We start from the raw sequence: 26,626 nt of genomic DNA, 5'->3' as shown, positions 1-26,626 counted from the left end.
TATTACAGTCCAATTTTAACCCATATACTACAAGTGTTTAGAGCAGCAGAAAAATTCCTAAAATTTAAAAGCGTATGGTGCAAATCATCTCCATTATGGAACAATAATCGTTTTCTATCTGGGGGGAAACCATTCATTAACAGAACTTGGAAGGATAAAGGTATTACTACTCTTCAAGATGTTAATGGGGCAAGTACTATCCTTAGCTTTCAAGAACTGATATCTCGATATAATATTGATAAACATTCTCTTTTCTTCTACTTTCGAGTAAGGTCAGCTTGTAAAGCCTACGGCGTTCCCTGGGGGTCAGATTTAAAGGACCATCCCATTTTAAGTTGGATACAGAGTGCTCCAGGACAGATAGTGTCATATATCTATGACAAATTAAACTCCCAGAATTATATGCCCACATCGGGAATGAAAGCTTGGGACAGGGACATATCTGAATTGGGACAAGACTTAGACTGGAATGCGATTTGGGATAATGCTGCTGGTGCTTCGAAAAACCCAAATCCAGGTGCCCCCACTTTTCGAACGTTTGCTTTACAAAACCTCACTGTTACGAAAGACCTACATTAGTACCCTGTTTTCGCTTTCAGAAGGTGTTTTCACTGTTACGAAAAAAAATCAGCGCGCAATAAAAAATTCAGCACGCGAAAAACATCAGTGTGCTCTCCTCTGATTCCGGATTCGGAATGGCATTGCTTTAACTCGTACCTGTGAACAGTCGTTTGCAAGATGAGTTCTGAGGTGTTGGAAAAGCCTAAAAGAGCTCTTGAGGGTGTTACACTTAGCGTTAAAACTAGACATAATTAGGCGTTTCGATCGTGGTGAACAAAGTAAGGACAAAGTGAGTTTGGCTTGTGGAAGTTGATGAAGATGATGTTGAAGAGGTTTTGGTATCGCATGACCAAGAACTGATAGATGAAGAGCTGAAGCAGTTGGAAGAGGAAAGGTTAACAATCGAAACCGAATGCAGTAACGAAATAAATGTGAAGCAACTGCATGAGATATTTGCTGCAATGATAAAGTACGACTTTAATTTTGAAAGAGTACGTAGGTTTAGGGGATATTTGCAAGATGGTTTGAGTCCTTACAAAGAACTGTATGATAGAAAAATGCGCAAGGCTCAGCAGTCAACCAAGCCTTCCACATCAGCCACAGCAGACAACGAACCTCGACCTTCGACATCGAGGTGGGCAGTCATAGGAGAAGATGAACTTCCTGCCCTAATGGAAACAGACGACGAGATGACACCCCAGTGTCCCACCACCCCAACACCCAGGCCGCGGACAAATACTGTACCGATTCGCGGAGAATTGAGCAGTAACACAGCACATCTTTAAGAAAAAAGCCGAAATAAACATGCTAATTAATTAGACAATAGACAAAAGATGCAGGAGTAGACCATTCGGCCCTTTGAGCCAGCACCGCCATTCACTGTTATCATGGCTGATCATCCACAATCAGTATCCAGTTCCTGCCTTATCCCCATAACCTTTGTTTCTGCTATCTTTAAGAGCTCTATTCTTCTCTTTCTTGAAAGCATCCAGAGACTTGGCCTCCACAGCCTTCTGGGGCAGAGCATTCCATATATCCACCACTCCCTGGGTGAAAAAGTTTTTCCTCAATTCCGTTCTAAATGGCCTACCCCTTATTCTTAAACTGTGGCCTCTGGTTCTGGACTCACCCATCAGCGGGAACATGCTTCCTGCCTCCAGCGTGTCCAATCCCTTAATAATCTTATATGTTTCAATAAGATCCCCTCTCAGCCTTCTAAATTCCAGAGTATACAAGCCCAGTCGCTCCAATCTTTCGACATATGACAGTCCTGCCATCCCGGGAATTAACCTTGTGAACCTACGCTGCACTCCCTCAATAGCAAGTATGTCCTTCCTCAAATTTGGAGACCAAAACTGCACACAGTACTCCAGATGTGGTCTCACCAGGGCCCTGTACAGCTGCAGAAGGACCTCTTTGCTCTTATACTCAATTCCCCTTGTTCTGAAGGCCAGCATGCCATTAGCTTTCTTCACTGCCTGCTGTACTTGCATGCTTGCTTTCAGTGACTGATGTACAAGAGCACCTAGATCTCATTGTGCTTCCCCTTTTCCTAACTTGACACCATTTAGATAATAATCTGCTTTCCCGTTCTTACCACCAAAGTGGATAACCTCACATTTATCCACATTAAACTGCATCTGCCCACTCACCCAGCCTGTCCAAGTCACCCTGCAATGTCATTACATCCTCCTCACATTTCACACTGCTACCCAGCTTTGTGTCATCGGCAAATCTGCTAATGTTATTTTTAATTCCCTCATCTAAATCATTAATATATATTGTAAACGGCTGTGGTCCCAGCACCGAACCCTGCGGTACCCCACTGGTCACCGCCTGCCATTCCGAAAGGGACCTGTTAATCGTTTAGCATGTTTATTTCGGCTTTTATCTTAAAGATGTGCTGTGTGCCTCCCGGCTACTGCTGGACCCCTGCGTGCTTCGCGGCAATGTATCGGTCGGCGGCCCGCAGGGTGGGGGCCACTGCACCACCCCAACCTGCGACGACTCAGTCTAACACACCATCATCAGTGTGCTCGGCGCTGAACCAATTCCGGTAAGTGATACTACACTGTACATACATTATTTCTACTTTATATCGGCTGTGTATTTTTACGTGTTATTTGGTATGATTTGGTAGCTTCATAGCTTAAAGGTTACTGGAGAGCGCGTGCGCTGTTTTTGCCAACAGCGCTTGCGTGAGATTTTCTGCCGACGGCGCTTGCGTGAGATTTTCGCTACAGAGAACAGTTCAGTAATGATTGTAGAAAAGTATTTCTATATAGGCTGTGTATTTATCATATCATTCCTGCTTTTACTATATGTTACTGTTATTTTAGGTTTTATGTGTTATTTGGCATGATTTGGTAGGTTATTTTTGGGTCTGCGAACGCTCACAAAATTTTCCCATATAAATAAATGGTAATTGCTTCCTCGCTTTTCGACATTTCGGCTTACGAACTGTTTCATAGGAACACTCCAGCTTTGGATGGCGGGGGAAACCTGTCATCGGTATATACACTCGAAATTTTGTCATAGAGCATATTTAACACCGAGAATTAGACATCAAATGGGACTGGTTCCTGACCCTTATTGCTCATTTTGCCCCCATGGAGCCATTGGCTCTTTTATACATGTATATGGAAATGTCCAGGGGATTTTGATTTGTGGGGGAAGGTTATCAGTACTCTTATAGAACTAACAGGGGTACAATTACCAATGGACCCCACTGTACATCTTCTAATTGATGACTCCCACCTTTCCCTTACGGAAAAAACACGCAAAATCTGGCTGGCAGGCCTGACTGCAGCTGAGAAGATTGTAGTCCAGCGTTGGAAACCTCCCCATGATATTTCAAATACTTACTGGCTTCGGAGCTTTTTGAACATTTCTTACCTGGAACTTTCATCAGCAAGAGTAAATGATGCATGACCAAACACAATCATAATGTGGACAAATTTGATATCTAACTTAAAAGATCTTTTGTTAAAATAGGAATGCTTTGTCTGTGTATGTACTACTATTCAGTTGATTGGTGGAGGGATGAGGGGTGGAGGGGGGATGGTGATAAAGGTTGGGGGGTAGCTGGGTTAAACAGTCAAAATGTAATTGGCAAATGGTTGTATTGAATGTAATTTGTTGGTGTTGCAATGAAAAATTAATAATAAAAGAAACAAATATTTCAGTTAATTAGTGTGCAATATCAGGAGGGCCTTCCCTATAGGGCCCTTTCAGTGGCTGCACTCAATTCTATTACATTACTTAGCATGTAGTCCTGGTGTTACACCATGCCAGTTTGCAGTATTTGACTGTGGACAGTATCTTGTTCTGGAATAGCAGTGAGTTTCAGGCAGATCACGGAACACCTTTTACTGCTTTGACGTTTAAATGTGTTCCTGCGAACAGCCCATGTAGCTCTGTAATGCAACTGTTTGCGATAAATCTCTGCAAATGTCAGATCCTCCTAGCAGAGGCGCATTCTAGAAGAAGATGCACAGTGGTCTCAGTTCCATCATGAAGGCAGCCTGTGGTGTAGCCAGTATGACCTATGTATAAAACATCTGACAGTGAGAACCTTTTTCACAACCAACCAAGCAAGGTCTTTCCGCTTTGGCAATGAAATTCAATCAAATCATTCAGACAGTCTGCTTGGGGAACTTCTCCACAGATTCACCATCTCCTTTATAAGTTTCTGGTGATACTTTGTGTAGCCTATAGCCTAAAAGATGTATAGTTGGGTATTTGTCTGAATAAAGTGTCTACAACGGACAGGAGATTGGAAATGATCCAACTAAAAGGAATGTCCTGAGGCAATAAGACCAAATATTCTTTATAAAACTGGAGGTAGATAAAATTTCAATGTGCAGGGTCTATGCACTGCTTTATGCAGCATCACACAAAGGCTGTCATTAGAAAGCGCTGTATTAGATACATTATTTCGTTTTTTATTTGAAGGTTTGCCTATTAACATTCTGTAAACTGGCTCCATTTTCAAGCTCCCCATGAACTGGAAAAGATTTCAGGTGATTCCTGCAATGCATTCGTAGGGTATGGAAGATACCTGTACCAGAAAAGGCAACACCAAGGGCACTATCTGATGGATATTTGCCTAGTCAGCTTGGGCCACGAGAAGGCCTTTGAGAGAGAATGGTACATGTATCTGATGAATATGCTTTCCAAAATAGGGTTTGCAGAGGGAATCCATATTTGGGATCAACTGCTCTGCTCAGATATCAGTAATGACCATTATTCACAGGTAGATACCACACTGTGCTTTTAAAAAGGCATCCACTAAACTGTGCCATATTGTGCTGGGGCCCTGGCATGGCTGCATTCTGGCCTTTGTCTTTGTCAGATACTGGCAGCACCTACCGTGTGTAAAAATAAACTGCCTAGGTCTCATCAGCCTTCCATCTTCACCAGCCCATCCTTTTCTGACTGTACCTTCCCATGTAACCCACAGGAGTGCAGGGACCTAAACTGTCCTTTCATGCAAAACAATTATTCATTGGAATTTAGTCCAGTGCATTTGGTGGTTATATTGTAGTCTGCTCTACTTTGAAGAAACCAATTAGAGAAGATAGTTACTTTGCCATGTACCTGCATTCAGACGGTAGCTGCAACCCTGTTACATGTCACTTTAATTCTCTGGCCTCTTTTACTGTTATAAGCTTAAGGAACAGCACCTCAGCTTCTATCAGAACATATTGCAGCCTTCCAGACTCATCATATTCAATAATTTCAGGTAACTCACTTATGCTGTTTGTCATAATTGACCAGTCTTGCTGCAGGTCATCTCCTTCTCTTCCCTCATTAACCTATCAACAAGTTGTCTCATCAACTGCTGTGAACTTGACCTCACCCTCCCAGTCCTGTCCATTCCTTCACCAACCTTCTCTATAGAATCTAACTTGCTTTCTCTTTTACCTAATTCTGATGAAGAGTCTTTAACGTGAAATGCTAACCCAGTCCCCTTTCCACTGATGGCATCGGACTTGCAGATTGTTTCCTACATTTTTAGATTTCCAGAACATGGTCATTATTTTTATTTCAGAGGCTTCCCACAAAGTGGTCACTCAGTCTGCATTTAGGCGGGGAGGTAAAATAGTGAGGAGCATATAATACCAAACTGAAGTTATACAAATAAATCACTTTTTTTAATCAGCTCTCGGCAACTTTTTATATATCTATGATGGAAACATTTTACTTGATGAATTAATTTAATTGAGCCATTTAAACTCAAAGCAGTTGAATTGCAAACTGAGTAATTTGCTATATTGTATTAAAATGTCTCAAGATGCTCCACACTTCAAAAGATGCCCCCTGGCTAGCAGTAAATTCAATATCTTTTATAGGACAAACATTAATAGATAAAATGTAAGTGTTTGTTTTTAATGAATCAAATGTTAACAGAACTTAGTATCTTTCATAATATTTAAAGTTGAATTCTGAAGTTTGCTGAAGATACAAAATTTGGTTGTACCGCGAGTGAAGAGGAAGAAGTAAAGAAGCCTCAAGGAGATTTAGACAAATTAAGTTAATGGGCAAGAATTTGGCAAGTGGAATGTAACATGGAAACTTGTGAGGTTAATCACTTATTGCACAAGAAAACAAAACATAATTTTAAAATGATGAGAGATTGGTTAATGTTGCTGCAGTTTCTTTGTTCACAAGGCATTGAAAGCCAATATTCAAGTGCAGCAAGTGATTAGGAAGGCAAATAGTAAGTTGGTGTTTATTGCAAAAAGATTTGAATACAGGAGTAAATGTATTCTTCTATAACTATGTGAGGCCTTAGTGAGACTGCACCTGAAGTATAGTGTATAGTTTGGGTCTCCTTGCACAAAAAAAAACCTGTCAGAGAGACTACAGCAGAGATTCGCTAGATTAATTCCAGAGGTACAAGTTAGTTACATAAGGAAAGTTTGAGTAGACCAGGCCTGTGTTCTCTGGGGGATAGAAGAGTGGGAGGAAATCTTTTTGAGACAAACAGAATTTTACATGTTGGATGTTTCACCAGGCTGAGGAGTCCTGGATTGTAGTCTCAGAATAAGGTGTAGGCTGTTTAGGACTGAGAATGAGAAGTTTCTTCACATACCAATCCTCATAGAGGGATCAGAAGTGGAGAAAATGAGCAGATTCAAGTTCCTGGGTGTCAAGATCTCTGAGGATCTAACCTGGTCCCAACATATCGATGCAGTTATAAAGAAGGCAAGGCAGCATCTATACTTCGTTAGGAGTTTGAAGAGATTTGGTATGTCAACAAATACACTCAAAAGCTTCTATGGATGTACTGTGGAGAGCATTCTGACAGGCTGCATCACTGTCTGGTATTGGGGGGGGGGCTACTGCACAGGACTGAAAGAAGCTGCAGAGGGTTGTAAATTTAGTTGGCTCCATCTTGGGTACTAGCCTACAAAGTACCCAGGACATCTTCAGGGAGCAGTGTCTCAGAAAGGCAGTGTCCATTATTAAGGACCTCCAGCACCCAGGGCATGCCCTTTTCTCACTGTTACCATCAGGTAGGAGGTACAGAAGCCTGAAGTCACACACTCAGCAATTCAGGAACAGCTTCTTCCCCTCTGCCAGCCGATTCCTAAATGGACATTGAACCTGTGAACACTACCTCACTTTTTTAGTATATATTATTACTAATTTTGCACAATTTTTAATCTATTCAATATACGTATACTCTCTTCGTCTTCTGTATTATGTTTTGTATTGAGCTGCTGCTGCTATGTTAACAAATTTCACAACACATGCTGGTAATAACAAACCTGTTTCTGATTCTGAAATTCTAAAGAGCTGTTTAGTGTTGGTTTGTTAAAAATAGATCAATAATTTTCTACATGTTAAGCACAGCAAGGGATATGGGGATTCAGCAGGAAAATGGCACTGAGGTACAAGATCATCCATGATTTTAGTAGCAAAATAAAGCTGTGGGGCAAGGTGGCCTATACTTTCTCCTATTTATATTCTAATGCATTGTTTTCCAGTAAATTAGAATCTGATGCAGTATTCACAGCCAGTCATAGGATTAAAATTGGAAAATGTGAGCCTTCCGGTATAATATTTAGTTATCAGTGTTCTGCTGCAGCACATAGAGCCCCATTCCTGTGTAATATTCTAGGATTGTTGTGGTAAACCATGTATATATGTTGTAACTCGGTTACCTGTCTGGACACACCCCTCTGCTGACTGCCCCTGTGGCTCCTCCCACAGAGTCCTGTATAAAGGTGTTCGCCTTGCCCCTCCCCCTCAGTCCGGGGGCAGACACTCACTGTGGAGGTCGTATTGTACAGCGAATAAAAGCCTTTCAGTATTTTACCAAACCTCAGTCTTTTGGAGTAATTGAAGGTGCTTCAATTTTATTCGCTGTACGTTTTAAAACATGGAACAGGCCCTGAGACCAGAAAAATTAGACCTCAATCTGCAAACACCTGAAGCTGGAAACGCTTTCGAACTCCGGCTGGCCTGCTTCAAAGCGTATCTAGAGGAGATTAAAGCGACCGACCCCGTAGCGAAGTGCAGAGTTCTACTCTCCAGGGTCAGTCCACGGGTCTATTTGCTGATCAGAGACCAGCCAATCTACGACGGCGCAATGAACGCACTCAAAAGACAATACCTGCAGCCAATAAACAGCGTCTATGCTCGGCACCGTTTAGCGACACGGCAACAACACCCCGGGGAATCGAGTGCTGAGTTCGTCCAGGCCCTACGGACGCTCGTGCGAGCCTGCAATTGCCAGGAGCTGACAGCGGCACAGCATGCAGAACTCCTAGTGAGAGACGCCTTCGTCACGGGGACCAGGTCAGTGTACGTGCGCCAGCAGCTGCTGGGAAAAGCCGATCTTACCCTAAATTCAGCGATGGAGCTGGCTGATACGTTGGAGGCCGCTCTGCATAACTCCGAGGCTCTCCAGGCACGCGATCCCCCGATGGCCTCGTGGGTGCCGCAGACCCCGCAACCTGCCGGCGAATCGACCTCGGCTGCCGCCAGTCGTGAGTCTGTGAAGTGCTACTTCTGCGGACTGGAGAAGCACCCCCAGAAACGCTGCCCGGCCCGACAAGCTACCTGCTCCAGCTGCGGAAAGAAGGGCCACTTCGCCAAGGTCTGTAAGTCAAAACTGCGAGCGGGATCGAGCAGCGCCGTGTGCGAGACGTGGGGGTCGCCATCTTCCCTGCACACTGCCACCACGTGCGAGACATGGGGGCCGCCATCTTCCCTGCACACTGCCACCACATGTGAGACATGGGGACCGCCATCTTCCCTGCACACTGCCACCACGTGCGAGACATGGGGGTCGCCATCTTGCCTGCCGCCATCTTCCCTGCACGCCACCACCACGTGCGAGACATGGGGGCAGCCATCTTGGTCGGCGCCACCTCCCACCGCCTACGACCAACGGGTGCTCACGGGGCACCCCACCACGCCGGACCAAGACAGCGACCCCACCCTGGCTTCTGTGACCCTCGACCAAAGCGCTCCCCACCAGCTCGCAAGGTCAATGATGGACATCCTGGTGGAGGGGCACAGGACAAGCTGCCTGTTTGACACAGGCAGCACGGAGAGTTTTATCCACCCGGCCACGGTGCAGCATTGTGGACTCATGATACGGCCGGTAAGTTGGAGGGTCACCATGGCCTCCAGGTCGCATACAACAGACATCCGGGGGGGGTTGTGTAGCGACACTAGTGGTGCAGGGCACAGAATATCGGGACTTTACGTTACTGGTCTTGCCTCAACTGTGTGCCCCCGTGCTGTTGGGGTTGGACTTCCAGAGCCACCTGAAAAGTGTGACAATGAAGTATGATGGGCCCCTCCTGCCAATTACTGTCATAAATCCCCTGTTTTGTAGAGATATGTCACGTACCCCGCTACTGACCACACACACACACCGACCCGCGCATCCCACCCAACATCATGCCAACTGCCACACTACTGACACCACTTGCCGCCTCTCCACCCTCAGGATCCCTCCCCCACCGCTGTTCGCCAACTTGACCCCCGACTGTAAACCTGTGGCATCTAAAAGCAGGAGGTACAGCGCAGGGAACAGAGCTTTCATTAAGTCGGAGGTGCAGCGGCTGCTCAGGGAGGGGGTCATTGAGGCAAGCACAAGTCCTTGGAGGGCGCAGGTGGTGGTTGTTTGGAACGGGGAGAAGAATAGGATGGTCATGGACTATAGCCAGACCATCAATAGGTTCATGCAGCTCGACGCGTACCCTCTACCCCGCATCGTGGATATGGTCAATCAGATAGCACATTACAAGGTGTACTCGACCATAGACCTAAAATCCGCTTACCATCAGCTCCCCATCCGCTAGGAGGACCGCCCTTACACAGCCTTCGAGGTGGATGGCAGGCTTTATCAATTCCTGCGCATCCCCTTTGGTGTCACGAATGGTGTATCTGTCTTCCAGAGGGCAATGGACCGGATGGTGGACCAGTGCCAACTGAAGGCCACGTTCCCATATCTGGATAACATCACCATCTGCGGTCACGACCAGCAGGATCACGACAACAACCTCCAAAACTTTCTCCAAGCGGCCAAATCTTTCAACCTCACCTATAACAAGGACAAGTGTGTATTTGGGACCACCCGACTTGCTATCCTTGCGTGTGTCGTGGAGAATGGAGTCATTGGCCCTGACCCCGACCGTATGCGCCCCTTGTTGGAACTCCCTCTTCCCAATACCCTCAGAGCCCTCAAAAGGTGCCTGGGCTTCTTTTCATATTACGCCCAATGGGTCTCTAACTACGCAGACAAGGCCCACCCCCTGGTCAAGTCCACCACATTCCCCCTCTCAGCCGAGGCCCACGTAGCCTTCAACCGCATAAAAGGGAACATTGCCAAAGCAGCAATGCATGCGGTGGATGAGGCCATTCCCTTCCAAGTAGAGAGTGACGCCTCCGACTTTGCGCTGGCTGCAACCCTCAACCGGGCAGGAAGACCAGTGGCGTTCTTCTCCCGTACCCTTCAAGGCCCTGAAATTTGGCACTCTGCGGTAAAGAAAGAGGCCCAGGCCATAGTGGAAGCTATAAGGCACTGGAGGCACTATCTTGCCGGCAAAAGGTTCACCCTGCTAACTGACCAGCGCTCAGTCGCATTCATGTTTAATAATCAGCAGCGGAGCAAAATCAAAAATGATAAAATTCTGAGGTGGAGAATTGAACTCTCCACCTACAACTATGACATCATGTACAGGCCTGGGAAGCTCAACGAGCCCTCCGATGCCCTATCCCAGGGAACATGCGCCAGCGTGCAGATCGACCGGCTATACGCCCTACATGTAGACCTTTGCCACCCGGGAGTCACCCAGCTTTTCTGCTTCATGAAAGCCCGGAACCTGCCTTACTCCCTTGAGGAGATCAGGATGATGACCAGGGACTGCCAAGTCTGCGGAGAGTGCAAACCGCACTTCTACTGACCCAAAAAGTCACCACTCATCAAGGCCACCCGCCCCTTTGAGCGACTGAGTGTTGACTTTAAGGACCCCCTTCCCTCCACCGACGGCAATGTGTACTTTCTTAACGTAATTGACGAGTACTCGCGGTTCCCCTTCGCCATCCCCTGCCCCGACACCACTACCACGTCAGTTATAAAAGCCCTGCGCAAGCTCTTCACTCTGTTCGGATACCCATGCTATATCCACAGTGACAGAGGATCCTCGTTTATGAGTGACAAGCTGCGCCAATATCTACTGGCTAGGGGAATTGCAACCAGTAGGACCACGAGCTATAATCCCCGGGGGAATGGACAGGTAGAGAAGGAGAATGGCACAGTGTGGAAATCCACACTCTTAGCCCTCAGGTCAAAGGAACTGCCGGTCTCCCGCTGGCAGGAGGTCGTTCCCGAGGCACTCCACTCCATCCGCTCCCTGTTATGCACAGCCACCAATGCCACCCCTCATGAGCGGCTCTTTTCTTTTCCCAGAAAATCGACCACTGGAACCACCCTACCATCTTGGCTGACGTCCCCGGGGCTAGTGCTGCTCCGGAAACATGCGAGGAGCAATAAATACTCCCTGATAGTCGAGAGGGTTCACTTACTTCATGCGAAGCCCCCAGTATGCCTACGTGGTTTTACCTGATGGGCGGGAGGACACGGTCTCCATCCGCGACCTGGCGCCCGCAGGAGCTCCGGGCCCCTACCCTGAACACTCCGTGGTGACTATTGACCCCGTAACCACCAGTGTATGTACCTATGAGACACCGTGCACCCCACACCCTATACAGACACCACACGACACTCCCATACCGGGCGCGACGCACACGCACGAGGGATTACCGACGCCTAACGTGCTGGCACCTGAAGTCAGGCCGGAGCCAGCACAACCGCCATCGCCGGTGCTACGTAGATCACAGCGACGGACTCGACCGCCTGATAGACTTAACCTGTAAATATACTTCTTGTAAATATTGTCAGTCACTTCACCCCGCGGGACTCCTTTTTAAAAAAAAAGGAGGGGTGAATGTGGTAAACCATGTATATATGTGTAACTCGGTTACCTGTCTGGACACACACCTCTGCTGACTGCCCCTGTGGCTCCTCCCACAGAGTCCTGTATAAAGGTGTTCGCCTTGCCCCTCCCCCTCAGTCCGGGGGCAGACACTCACTGTGGAGGTCGTAATGTACAGCGAATAAAAGCCTTTCAGTATTTTACCAAACCTCAGTCTTTTGGAGTAATTGAAGGTGTTTCAATTGTATAGGTTTGCTAATGGCTTAACTTGCTATTCAGTACAGTATTAAACTAGCCAAAATAGAAGCTTGAAGATTTGATCCCTAATCCTACTAAGGCTGCTATAATTAGCTTCAGTAGTGGCAACGTCATCAAGGGAAGAAAGGGAAAATTTTTAAAAATATTTATTGCAGAATCCAGATCTGTGCTTTGTTCTTAAAAGTTGTTACGAGGAATAACAAATTAATGGTAAATTGGCTGTACAAATTTGTACACTTTGTTGATGTGGAGCTTTTTTTATTCAAAATTGTATTTCAGCGTTCCGAGTTCCCAGTCTTGCGCATGGAGATGATAGTGCAGATGCTCCTACAGATTACTGATGCTCTTCTTTATCTTCACTCACGGGGATACATCCATCGAACTGTCACCTCTCATGCTGTGCAGCTTGTTCTACCTGGCATTGCCAAACTGAGCAACTTTGAATTCATGGTCAAAAGGTACAAATGAATTGATTTCTAGTATCTGTTATCCCCAAAGGAAAAATGTGTTTCTCAATAATCATTCATTAGCCTGCTAGATCTATGATGGAAGCTTGATACACAGTGACATTCTCACATGCACTTCTACAACTACCTCCAGCCACTGTTTGAATGTCTCTATCTATACAGATAAAGGATATCTGTCCACTTTCCTGCCAAAGCCTGAACAGCTGTATCAGAAAATCAGATCCTTCTCTTATCCATGTTAAGCCTTCACTTCCAAAAACCTGAAATAACATACAGAATTCCATGACTTGATGCAGGCACATTGCACCTCTGTTTTAAGAGGCTTTAATCAAACTGAATCTGCTTGAATTAGGACCCAGCTAGTTATGAAATCTGACTCTATAGTGATGAGGAATGGCAATCAACAGTTATTACAATGGACAGACAGTGTATGGGTTTGCATGGAATTGAATAGCACAAATTAAACAAAGTCATCCAATTTGCCTTTCAGTGTGCCATTAGGTGCTACTTGAGGAATAACATTGTAATACAATAGTAGTATTACTAAACACAGCATCTAAAAACAGTTGGAAGTAGAGTTTCTCAAGCAGAGATCTCACTGAAAACAGTCTGCTTGAGAAACTCTACTTCCAACTGTTTTTAGATGCTGTGTTTAGTAATACTACTATTGCATTGCAATGTCATTCCTCAAGTAGCACTTTCTGCTTGAGGAACTCTGCTTCCATCATAGATCATTTCATATGTTCATTTATCAAGTATCAAATTTATTCTTAGAAAAAACTCCATCCTATTGATGTCTCTTGTTCCTGTGTTTTCAGCTTTGTTTTGGCCTCACCTTTGTCCCCCTTCGCCCACACGCGAGTTCCGCGTTTGCCATGACACTGAACTCTTCTTCCGCTGGCACCTACTTCTTCGGCAAGGACTCTCCCACCCCCACCAATGACCCCTTCTCCCGTCTTTAGTCCTCCTCCTCTTCATGGACACCCTGCTCTGGTCTTCTGCCTGCTCTGGATCTCTTTATTGCTAACTGCCGACAGGACATCAACCGTCTCGACTTCACCGCACCTTGTTCCCATTCCAACCTCACTCCTTCCAAACGCTCTGCTGTCCACTCCCTCTGCACCAATCCCAACCTTACTATAAAACCCGCTGATAAAGGGGGCTCTGTTGTAGACTGGCACACTGACCTCTACCTTGCCGAGGCACAGTGACAACTCGCGGATACCTCCTCTTATTTACCCCTCGATCATGACCCCACTAAGGAGCACCAGGCCATTGTCTCCCGCACCATCACCGACTTTATCTACTCAGGGGATCTACCATCCACTGCTACCAACCTTATAGTTCCTACACCCCGTACTTCCGGTTTCTACCTCCTACCCAAGATCCACAAACCTGCCCGACAAGGTAGACTCATTGTCTCAGCTTGCTCCTGCCCCACTGAACTCATTTCTGCTTACCTCGACACTGTTTTATCCCCCCCTTGTTCAATCCCTTCCTACCTATGTTCATGACACTTCTCACACTCTGAAACTTTTCGATGATTTTAAGTTCCCTGGCCCCCACCACTTTATTTTCACCATGGATGTCCAGTCCCTATAAACTTCCATCCCCCATCAGGAAGGTCTCAAAGCTCTCCACTTCTTTTTGGATTCCAGACCTAACCAGTTCCCCTCTACCACCACTGTGCTCCGTCTAGCGGAATTAGTCCTCACTCTTAATAATTTCTCCTTTGGCTCCTCCCACCTCCTCCAAACTAAAGGTGTAGCCATGGGCACCCGTATGGGTCCCAGCTATGCCTGCCTTTTTGTTGGCTTTGTGGAACAATCTATGTTCGAAACCTATTCTGATATCTGTCCCCCATTTTTCCTTTGCTACATTGACGACTGCATTGGCGCTGCTTCCTGCACGCATGCTGAGCTCGTTGACTTCATTAACTTTGCCTCCAACTTTCACCCTGTCCTCAAGTTTACCTGGTCCATTTCCGACACCTCCCTCCCCTTTCTAGATCTTTCTGTCTCGATGTCTACTATAAACCTACTGACTCTCACAGCTATCTGGACTATTCCTCTTCTCACCCCATCTCTTGCAAAAATGCCATCCCCTTCTTGCAATTCCTCCATCTCCGCCACATCTGCTCTCAGGATGAGGCTTTTCATTCCAGGACAAATGAGATGTCCTCCACCATCAACTCTGCTCTCAAACGCATCTCCCCCATTTCACGCACCTCTGCTCTCACTCCATCCTCCCGCCACCCCACTAGGAATAAGGTTCCCCTTGTCCTCACCTACCACCCCACCAGTCTCCGGGTCCAACATGTAATTCTCCGTAACTTCCGCCACCTCCAACGGGATCCCACCACCAAACACATCTTCCCACCCCCCCCGCTTTCCGCAGGGATCGCTCCCTATACGACTCCCTTGTCCATTCGTCCCCCCTCCATCCCTCCCCACTGATCTCCCTCCTGGCACTTATCCTTGTAAGCAGAACAAGTGCTACACATGCCCTTACACTTCCTCCCTCACTACCATTCAGGGCCCCAGACAGTCCTTCCAGGTGAGGTGACACCACCTGTGAGTCGGCTGGGGTGATATACTGCGTCCGGTGCTCCCGATGTGGCCTTCTATATATTGGCGAGACCCGACGCAGACTGGGAGACCATTTCGCTGAACACCTACACTCTGTCCGCCAGAGAAAGCAGGATCTTCCAGTGGCCACACATTTTAATTCCACATCCCATTCCCATTCTGACATGTCTATCCACGGCCTCCTCTACTGTAAAGGTGAAGCCACACTCAGGTTGGAAAAACAACACCTTATATTCCGTCTGGTGAGCCTTCAACCTGATGACATGAACATTGACTTCTCAAACTTCCGCTAATGCCCCACCTCCCCCTCATACCCCATCCGTTATTTATTTATTTATATACACACATTCTTTTTCTCTCCCTCCTTTTTCTCCCTCTGTCCCTCTCACTATCCCCCTTGCCCATTCTCAGCGTTTCCCCCCCTCCCCCTTTTCTTTCTCCCTGGGTCTCCTGTCCCATGATCCTCTCATATCCCTTTTGCCAATCACCTGTCCAGCTCTTGGCTCCATCCCTCCCCCTCCTGTCTTCTCCTATCATTTCGGATCTCCCCTCCCCCTCCCACTTTCAAATCTCTTACTAGCGCTTCTTTCAGTTAGTCCTGTTGAAGGGTCTCGGCCCGAAACATTGACTGTACCTCTTCCTGGAGATGCTGCCTGGCCTGCTGCATTCACCAGCAACTTTTCTGTGTGTTGCTTCAAATTCTAGCATCTGCAGATTTCCTCGTGTTTGCTACTTACAGCTTCTTTGGTTTGTTAATGGCCTGAAACATAGCTGCCATGCTGCTGTCTATTGTCTGACTTCCTTTGACACTTCTGGCCTGTCTTTCTTTGACGGAACGTGACCTCACTGTTCCTATGATTGATACTTTTTGTTCTTCACATTTCCTACTACTTAAGCAAAGAGGATATTTTAAATAAATGTATTAAACTTTAATTTGAAGATAAAGTTGACATTTTAAAGTGCTGTCTTAGTTTAAAGTTTCTCTAATGACATGGAGAAAAATAATTCAAAACATCATAAACAAATTCATTTCAAGAATGCATGAAAATAATTTTTTTTTCTAATACTTCCGTAGTGTTGATGGGGCCTTATACAACAATCTATCCCAGTTCCCCGTCCCATCACAGTTTTACAACTGGCTAGCACCAGAGGTAATTCGGGGCAAAACTGCCACAGTCAAATCAGATGTCTACAGTTTTTGTACTCTGGTCCAGGAACTGTTTACAGGTATGGTTTACAGTCCTAATGAGATGATAGTATACTCTGATATGCTTCTCTGTTGCATTAAAAACTGGGTTAGATCTGTTATGTTCTGTAGCTCCAAAACATGAAATTAATCAAAATAAAAACACGGAGCCAGGAATAATGTGTCTTTGTTTTGTTTTTACTTTAAACAAGGCCCACACATATGATGTATGCCATTCAGATACTATTACATATAACCCATTATGAATTATTTAAATAATGCTTAATCAAACATATATTTACAATATTACTCAAATATTGCTGAAATATTAGATACACCACAACATCAGCAGTGTTAAATTATATTTTCTGAAAATACAATGTAATATGTATATAAAATCTATATATATACAAGTTATAGACAAAGGTGGCACATTAGTACAGTATCTCAGAATTCAAGAAGAACAGAAATTTGAGCCTGTAGTTTCTAATGCGTGTTTTATAGTCTTGGAACAGTGTGCAGGGAAGCTCCCTGCAAGCCGATTCAATTTTCTGTGTTAGCTGTGCTGTCAGAAAATAAAGAATAAAGCTCCAGAGATAAAGACAACAAAGAGGTGGTTGCAGAAGGCAGAGGAGCAGCTACAGGATTGCTTCAAGTCAGTGGACTAGGCCGTGTTCAAGGACTCATCAGAGGACCTGAACGTATACACTACAGTTGTCATGGATTTTATAATAACAGTTGTAGACAAGTGTGCCCCCACAAAATCATAATCATTCAGAGTCTTCTCCAATCAGAACCCATGGATGAACATGAGATCCACAATTTGCTGAGGACCGGATCAGTGGCATTCGGTCTGCGACCAGGTAAAATATAGAGGTCCAGGTATAATCTTTGGAAAGCCATCTCACATACGAAGTGGCGATTTCAGACTGTACTTAATGAATTGAACTGACTTTCTTACATTCTTCACATACGTGAGGAGTAAAAATCTTTACGTTACGTCTCTCTGCAGAATCCTGTGATTAAGGGAAGCACAGTTCCCATACCAGGCAGTGATGTACCCAGTCAGGATGCTCTCAATTGTGCCCCTGTAAAAAGTTCTTTCGATTTGAGGGCCCATACCAAACTTTCTCGACCATCTTGAGGTGAAAGAGGCGCTGTTCTGCCTTTTTCACCACACAGCTGGTGTGTGCAGACCACGTGAGGTCCTCGGTGATGTGGATGCCGAGGAACTTGAAGCTGTTTACACTCTCAACCCCAGAAGGATGCTCAAAGCTGTGACAGAGCTTGAATGCTATCACATCCTACAAAATGAAACAAAGCAACATAGGTGTCAACAAGATTTTGCTCCCAGATGAGTTGAATAGCTTTTATGTTCGCTTTGTCTGTCAAAATATGGAGGCACCTTCACCTCCCACAGCAGCCAATGACCCTGTGATTTCGGTCTCTGAGGCTAATGTGAGAGCATCCTACATTAGGGTGATTCCACGGAAAACATCTGGCCCAGACGGGCTAAGTGGCCAAGTACTGAAGATCTGTGCTGACCAACTAGCAGTGTTCACCGATCTCCTTAACCTCTCACTTCGGCAATCTGACATACCCACCTGCTTCAAATAAACTTCAATTATACCGGTGCCTAAGAAGAACGTGGTATCCTGCCTCAATGACTAGTGACCAGTGGGACTACGTCTTCTGTAATGAAGTGTTTTGAGTGGTTGGTGATGAAAGATTAATTTCTGCCTGAGAAATGAGTGGAGGGGAGGGTGCATTGGATCTATTCCGATTTATCTACCGGAACAGTAGTTCCACAGCAGATGCTATTTCATTGACTCTCTACTCAACGCTGGAAAATCCAGACAGAGAAGATGCCTATATCAGGATGCTCTTCATTGACTACAGCACAGCTTTCAATACGATCATTCCCTCAAAACTAATTAATAAACCTTCAAGACCTAGGCCTCAATATCTCCTTGTGCAACTGAATCCTCAATTTCCTCATGTCCAGATCCTAGTCAGTTTGGATTAGCAACAACATCTCCTCCACAATCTCCATCAGCACAGGTGACAAACAAAGCTGTGTGCTTAGCCCACTGATCTTCTTGCTTTGTAGTTATGACTGTGAGGCTAAGTATATCTCCAAAGCCATTTTTAAATTTGCTACCGAATCAAATGAGAAAGGGCGGGTGACAGATGTTTGTGTAGGAAAACACTTTGCATCTAGTGATCATAAAGCCATTAATTTCAAAGTAAATATGGAAAAAGATAGGTCTGGCCTGCAGGTTCAGATTTTAAATTGGAGAAAGGCTAACTTTGATGGTATCAGTAAGGATCCGGCAAGTGTGGATTGGGACAGGCTGTTTTCTGGGAAAAGTGTACCTGGGAAGTGTGAGGCCTTCAAAAGTGAAATTTTAAGAGTACAAAGCTTGTATGTGCCTGTCAGAATAAAAGGTAAATGTAACATGTTTAAGGAACCTTGGTTTTCAAGAGGTATTGAGGACTTGGTTAAAAATTGGAGGTGTGTAGCAGGTAGGAACAAATGAGGTACTTATGGAGTATAAGAAATGCAAGAGAACACTTGGGAAAGAAATTAGGAAGGTTAAAAGAAGGCATGAGGTTGCCCTAGCAGACAAGCTGAAGGAGAATCCTAAGGGATTCTACAAATAAGTTAAAAGCAAAAGGATTACAAGGGACAAAATTGGTCGTCTGGAAGATCAGAATAGTAATCCATGCTTGGAGCTAAAAGAGATGGAACGAGCTGGCAGTGCAAGTGGTGCATGCAAGTTCAATTTCGACATTTATGAGAAATTGTGATAGGTACATGGATGGTAGGGATATGTAAGGAGTATGGTCCAGATGCAGGTCGTTGGGAACTAGGGGACATAGTTTCATGATTCAGGGGAGTAGATGCAGAGGAACTGTTTTGCCCCAGAGAGTGGTGAATCTGTAGAATTCTCTGCCCAATGAAGCAGTGGAGGCTACTCCAGTAAATATATTTAAGACAAGGTTGGATAGATTTTTGCATAGTAGGGGAATTAAGAGTTATGGGGGGAAAGGCAGGTAGGTAGAGATGAGTCCATGGCCAGATCAGCCACGATCTTATTGAATGGCAGAGCAGGCTTGATGGGCCAGATGGTCTACTCCTGCTCCTAGTTTTTATGTTCTTATAGAATAGGGAGTTTGAATGGTTCTATTTCTGTGCTGTACTTTTCTATGACTCTATAAAGGTGATGATTAATCAGAATATAGAGAGGAGTTTGAATATTTGACTGAGTGGTGCCACAACAACCTCTCACTCAATGTCAGCAAGACCAAGGAGTTGATTATTGACTTCAGGAGGAGAAAACTAGAGGTTTGTGAGCCAGTCCTCATCGGATGATCAGGAGTAGAGAGGGCTATGAACTTTAAATTCCTCGTTGTTATCGTTTCAGATGTTCTGTTCTGGGTCCAGCGCATAACTGCCACAACAAAGAAAGCACAACAGCGCCTCTACTTTCTTTGAAATTTATGAAGATTTGGTTTGTCATCTAAAAATTTGATAAACTTCTATAGATCTTTGGTGACTAGTTGCATCACGGGTAACAAATTCAGAAAGCAGAGATGCAAAGGGACTTGGAACTCCTCCTGCAGAATTCCTTAAAGATTAACTTGCAGGTTAAATTGGTGATAAGGAGGGCAAATGCAATGTTAGCATTTATTTTGAGAGGACTAGAATATAAAAGCAAGAATGTAATGCTGAGGCTTTGTAAGACATTGGTGAGGCTTGTTTGGAGTACTGTGAGCAGTTGTGTGCCCCTTATCTACATATGTGTTGGCATTGGAGAGGATCCAGAGGAGGTTCATGAGAATAATTCCAGGAATTAAAGGATTAATGTATGAGGAGCCTGGGCCTATATTCGCTGGAGTTTATAAGAATGAAGGAGAATCTCATTAATTCCATCTCCAGTATTGAAAGGCCTAGATTGAGTGGACGTGGAGAGCATATTTCCTATAGTGAGGGAGTCTAGGACTAGAGGACGCAGTCTCAGAATAGAAGGACATTCCTTTTGAACAGGGATGGGAGGAAATTTTTTAGCCAGAGGGTGGTTAATCTGTGGAATTCTTTGCCATAGACAGTTGTGGAGACCAAGTCATTAGGTATATTTAAAGCAGAAGTTGATAGGTTCTTGATTAGTAAGGGTGTCAAAGGTTACGGGGAGAAAGCAGGAGAGTGGAGTTGAAAGGCATAATAATAAATCAGCTATGATGGAAAGGCAGAGCAGACGATGGGCCAAATGGCCTAATTCTGATCCCATGTCTTATGGTCATATGTATTAACTGAGTTTCTGATAATGCATTCATGCTTTAACTTTACATGCAGATGCAGTTCCATGGGAAGACCTGGATGGATTTGCAGTAAAGGAGTTATTAGCAGCTGGCCGGTGTTTGACTGTAGACGACCAAGTTCCAAAGCCATACTATGACATAGTGCGAATGGGAATTCAAGTAAAGCCTCGGAATCGGACAATGAACCTCCAAGATATCCGGTTTATCCTCCGGAATGACTTCAAGGTGAATGACTTAGATATGTAGGGCAAAACATATTCCCGTTGAATATTTCAAAATATAGGGTAGATTGAAGGAAACTTTTCCCCATATCAGTGGTATGTAAAATTAGAGGACATAGATTTAGGATAAAGGGTAAGGAAGTTAGAGGGACTCTGAGGGGAATCTTTTCATCTAAAGAGTGGTGAGTATCTGAGGATATTACCTGAGAAAGTTGTGGAAGAGGAATCACTGAGTCGCCTATGCATAAGAGGCAGTGGGCCAGGTGATGGAAGATAGGATAAATGCGGGTAGTAGGTATGTATCAAATTAACACTCACAGCACGCTGGAGGAACTCAGCGGGTCGGGCAGCATCAGTGGAAATGATGAGTCAACGTTTCGGGCCGGAACACTTCGTCAGGACTGAATAAAGAAGGAATGCTTGTAGGTTCAGTTGAAAGACCAGTAATTTGAAAGACAAAGGGGTGGGGGAGGGGAAGCAGGGACGTCATAGGCAGGAAAACAATGGGTAGTAGAAGAAGGAGGCGGAACCATGAGGGACGTGATAGGCAGCTGGAGGAGGGGGCAGAGTGAAATAGGGATAGAGGAAGGGAGGGGGAGGGAATTACTGGAAGTTGGAGAATTCTATGTTCATACCAAGGGGCTGGAGACTACCTAGACGGTATATGAGGTGTTGCTCCTCCATCCTGAGTTTAGCCTCATCATGGCAGTAGAGGAGGCCATGTATGGACATATCTGAATGGGAATGGGAAGCAGAGTTGAAGTGGGTGGCTACTGGGAGATCCTGTCTGTTGTGGCAGACGGAGTGGAGGTGCTCGATGAAGCGGTCCCCCAATCTGCGTCGGGTTTCACCGATGTAGAGGAGGCCGCACCGGGAGCACTGGATGCAATAGATGACCCCAACAGACTCACAGGTGAAGTGTTGCCTCACCTGGAAGGACTGTTTGGGGCCCTGAATGGTGGCAAGAGATGAGGTGTAGGGATAAGTGCTGGGTGGGAGATCAGTGGGGATGGACGTGTGGATAAGGGAGTCGTGGAGGGACCGATCCCTGCGGAAAGCGGAGAGGGGTGGAGAGGGAAAGATGTGCTTAGTGGTGGGGTCCTGTTGAAGGTGGCGGAAGTTGCGGAGGATAATGTACTGGATCTGGAGGCTGGTGGGGTGGTAGGTGAGGACAAGGGGAACTCTGTCCCTGTTGTGGTGGTGGGAGGATGGCGGGAGGGCCGAAGTGTGGGAAATGGAGGAGATGCGGGTGAGGGCATCATTGATGATGGTAGAAGGGAAACCACGATCCTTAAAGAAAGAGGACATTTGAGATGTCCTGGAACAGAAAGCCTCATCCTGGGAGCAGGTGCGGCAGAGACAGAGGACCTGGGAATAGGGAATGGCACTTTTGCATGTGGCGGGGTGGGAAGAGGTATAGTCGAGGTATCATCGAGAAAGGGGAGAGAAGTGTCGGTGGACAGTCTTCTCCTTCTTCTACTACCCATTGTTTTCCTGCCTATGACGTCCCTGCTTCCCCTCCCCCACCCCTTTGTCTTTCAAATCACTGGTCTTTCAACTGAATCTACAAGCATTCTTCAAATCCTTCCCCCTCCTTCTTTGTTCAGTCCTGACGAAGGGTTCCGGCCCGAAACGTCAACTCATCGTTTCCACTGATGCAGGTTATTTTGTGTTTATGTATCAAATTGATAGGTCAGGAAATTCACAGTTAAAATGTAATTTTGTTAATATCAGTCTACTCTCGTTTATCACAGGATCTAATTAGCAATAAAAAAAAACATACCTCTGAGAAAGATCAATCTGATCTGTATTTACATGATCATGTCAACATGTTTGAGACAAATGGTGTAGACCACAGGAGAGAACAAGAACAACTGCAAAAGGAGAATGCTGGTAAAGGAAAACAGCCAGAGTGTTTAGAACAAGCTCAACTTACAAGTGACAATGATGGTATGACATTTTCAGTGTCCTTTGTTCATCTCTCAAAGTTAATAGTTAGGAATTTTTCATCATTCTAACTTTGTTCCCCTTTTCCCTTTGTGTCTCTTCTCCAATATTCTCCCTTTCTTTACTGAAATACCACTGAGTTCTTAGTCATGACTACATAACCTAGGATGACATTTCTATACAAAACTGGGGTTAGCTTACTGTTACATCTTGTCTACCTGTTCCCATGGTGTAAATCAACATCTGGTTTCTCTTTTTAAAAATATTCTGATAGTCTATCTCAATAAATAGCTTACAGTCACATAAAAGTGTTCATACTCATTACTGATGCAAAATTTATTTTACTTATTTATTTTATTTTAGTTAACTGGTGTTTGCCTATTTGCACAATTTAAAAGCAAAATCAATGTTTATCAATTACTTGGATTTTTTTTTGAAAATGTAAGAATGGAAAAGCCTACAAAATGTGATAGACCCAGCTCAGTACATCACAGTCAAAGCCCACCCATCATTGAGCACTTCTACCACAGGAAAACAGCATCCATCGTCAAGGACCCCCCCCCCACCATTCAGGCTATGCTGTCTGCTCACTCCTGCCATTGGGAAGGAGGGACAAGAGCTGTAGATCCCAAACCACCAGGTTGAGGAACAGTTATTATCCTTCAATCATCAGGCTCCTGAATCAGTGTGGATAATTTCACTCAATTCAACTCTGTACTGATTCCACAACCTATGGACTCACTTCCAAGGACTCTACAACTCATGTTCTCTGTACTATGTATTTACTTTTTAAAAATTTGCACATTTTGTCTTCTTTTGCAAGTTGGTTGGTTGTAGTTTTTCATTGATTCTATTGTATTCTGTTCTTCTGTGAATGCCTGCAAAAAAAAGAATCTCAAGGTTGTATATGGTGACGTATGCATACTTTGATAATGAATTTACTTTGCAATGCCAGTTTTGCTGTCTAATTAGAAAAGATTGCAAAATTTCAGAAGAGTTAACTTGGTAAAATTGGAATCATAGCAGTAGCTATAATTATATACAAATTTGTTACATATACAATGGTGTAAAGTATGGTTCCCCCCAAAACATGGCTTAGGAAACAAAATTATTGTAGTGTAGGAATATTGAGTTGATATAAAATTACTGAAGGCATTCTCTATTTAAACCTTATCTAAATTAGAGTGCCTAGGAATTGCATAATTTTTAGGTCATATTGTCAATACACCTACAGATTTGCCTTTCCAAAGTATACTTTATTCATAACATCTGGACATGTCACTATTTTCATTCACTGTACCAAACAATTCAGTACACTCTTATAATATGGAGAGGTGTTCTTTTCATGAAATTCTGCACCCTTTTTTTCCAAACATACCTTTGCTCATTGTGGCCAAAAAGTTCTATCTTAACTTAATCAGTCCACAGGACTTGTTTCCAAAATGCATCAGGCTTGCTTAGATGTTCCTTTGCAAACTTCTGACGCTGAATTTTGTGGTGAGGACACAGGAAAGGTTTTCTTCTGGTGACTCTTCCATGAAGGTCGTATTTGTGCAAGTGTCGCTGCACAGTAGAACAATGCACCACCACTCCAGGATCTGCTAAATCTTCCTGAAGGTCTTTTGCAGTCAAACGGGGGTTTTGATTTGCCTTTCTAGTAATCCTATGAGCAGTTCTCTCGGAAAGTTTTCTTGGTCTTCCAGACCTCAACTTGATCTCCACTGTTCCTGTTAACTGCCATTTCTTAATTACATTACGAACTGAGGAAATGGCTACCTGAAACACTTTGCTATCTTCTTATAGCCTTCTCTTGCTTCATGGGCATAATTGATTTTAATTTTCAGAGTGCTAGGCAGCTGCTTAGAGGAGCACATGGCTGCTGATTGTTGGGACAAGGTTTGAGGAGTCAGAGTATTTATAAAGCTTTGAAATTTGCATCACCTGGCCTTTCCTAATGATGACTGTGAACAAGCCATAGCCCTAACAAGCTAATTAAGGTCTGAGACCTTGGTAAAAGTTATCTGAGAGCTCAAATCTCTTGGGGTGCCCAAACATTTGCATGGTGCTCCTTTCCTTTTTTTCACTCTAAAATTGTACAAAACAAAAATAATACACTAATCTTGGTTAAAATGTTGAAAAGAGTGTTTCATCTTTAACTTTATAACTTTTAGAGATAATTTCATCTTCTACTCACTTAGCTATTCACAATAACACATATATATATATATATATATATATAGAGAGAGAGAGAGACAGACATACATACATACCTATGACAGTGTTTCTTATTCAACTTCTCCTTACAGGCTTTATTTGTTGTTCTGACATTACTGTGATCCTCTCTTTCTTATTCATTCTCAGCTCCAGTAAAACTCATCTGTGTGATATTTTACCTTTTCTACTCTGTTGAGATCAAGTCTAATTGTGCTGTTACCTAAAAATTACATTAGTATGATTAGACCATTGATACATTGACATGAGTTCAAATCCTACCATAGGATGAGTGAAATTAAACTCAAGTAATAAAATAACTGGAGTAAAATGGTGGTTCCAATAATGGTGGATATCCAGCTATGACATTGTCATAAAATGTCATCTGATTCACCAATATCTTCCAGAGAAAAAAACTGGCATCTTTATCTGGTGTGTCTTTTATTAATCCAATGTGTTTGACTCCTTAGTTTACAAGTATTTAGGAATAGTCAATAAGTACTGGCATTGCCCATCATATCCACATCATATAAATGAATTTAAATAAAAACATCCTTTGAATGAAGTCTGTTTAAATTTTTTTCCTGCTTTCACTTAAGAAGTAACTTCTGTATTTATCTTTATTAATGTTAGAGGGACCTAACTAAAACTTATAAAATATTAAACATAAGATAAATCATATTACTTTAAATACATTAAAATAGCAAAATTAGAAGGAGGTGGTTGTTCTACTATATAGTATTGAAAAGTAAATTGAGATCTAATACCAGAGGGTTTATTACAAACAGAGAGTGAAATATTTGTCAGAGATGCATACTTTTCCAATTGTATTGGATGTTGGTCTTGTAGAGGTAAATCCAGTGGGTTTTAATTTGTTAACCTGGGGCTTTGGCATTGCTGGTTATGCCTACATGCCTTTGAAATTGTATTGGCCAGCTGATGTTTTGTACCAATGCAGTTTGTGTGGTCATAGAGTCTTACAGCACTGAGGCAGGCCCTTCAGCCCTTTCATGTCTATAGTTCCAGTTATCAACACCTGGTCCAAAGCCACCTGTACCTAGGTGATTTAAATGGTTGTTTAGATACTCCTTAAATGTGAGAGTATCTGCCTTCATCATGACTCCAGTCAGTGTGTTCCAGATTTCAACTACATTTGGATGGGAAAAGTCCATGAGATGCTCTCTAAACCTCCTACCCCTTACCTTAAATCTATTCCCCCCTAGTTATTGTGTGGTATAGGGTAGGAAATTACAGGATGGTGACCGAAGTTGCTCTCTTGTACAGTTTTGTAAGGTCCCATGATGAATACTTTGTGTATGGTGCGTTAGTTGATCTCATGTTAGCTGAGGGAGAAGACCTGTAATTGGATTGATTATTTAAATTTCATAGGGTTAGGGGAATT

At 44.1% G+C, this 26,626-nt stretch overlaps 1 protein-coding gene across 1 annotated transcript in view; it reads left to right on the top strand.

Moving 5' to 3' along the window:
- Positions 1–26,626, top strand: part of LOC134336990 (inactive serine/threonine-protein kinase TEX14-like) — an 89,703-nt gene that overhangs the window by 51,469 nt on the left and 11,608 nt on the right. The window contains exons 11-14 of the mRNA XM_063031732.1: positions 12,561–12,739; positions 16,412–16,563; positions 20,880–21,070; positions 22,821–23,016. Of these exons, the coding sequence (XP_062887802.1) occupies positions 12,561–12,739; positions 16,412–16,563; positions 20,880–21,070; positions 22,821–23,016 (718 nt within the window). The remainder of the gene's footprint in view (positions 1–12,560; positions 12,740–16,411; positions 16,564–20,879; positions 21,071–22,820; positions 23,017–26,626) is intronic.

Source organism: Mobula hypostoma, chromosome 23 (genome assembly GCF_963921235.1).
Source record: "Mobula hypostoma chromosome 23, sMobHyp1.1, whole genome shotgun sequence".
Classification (NCBI taxonomy): domain Eukaryota; kingdom Metazoa; phylum Chordata; class Chondrichthyes; order Myliobatiformes; family Myliobatidae; genus Mobula; species Mobula hypostoma.
Note: the sequence above shows the minus strand (reverse complement) of the source record. Positions and strands in the feature narration are given on the sequence as shown.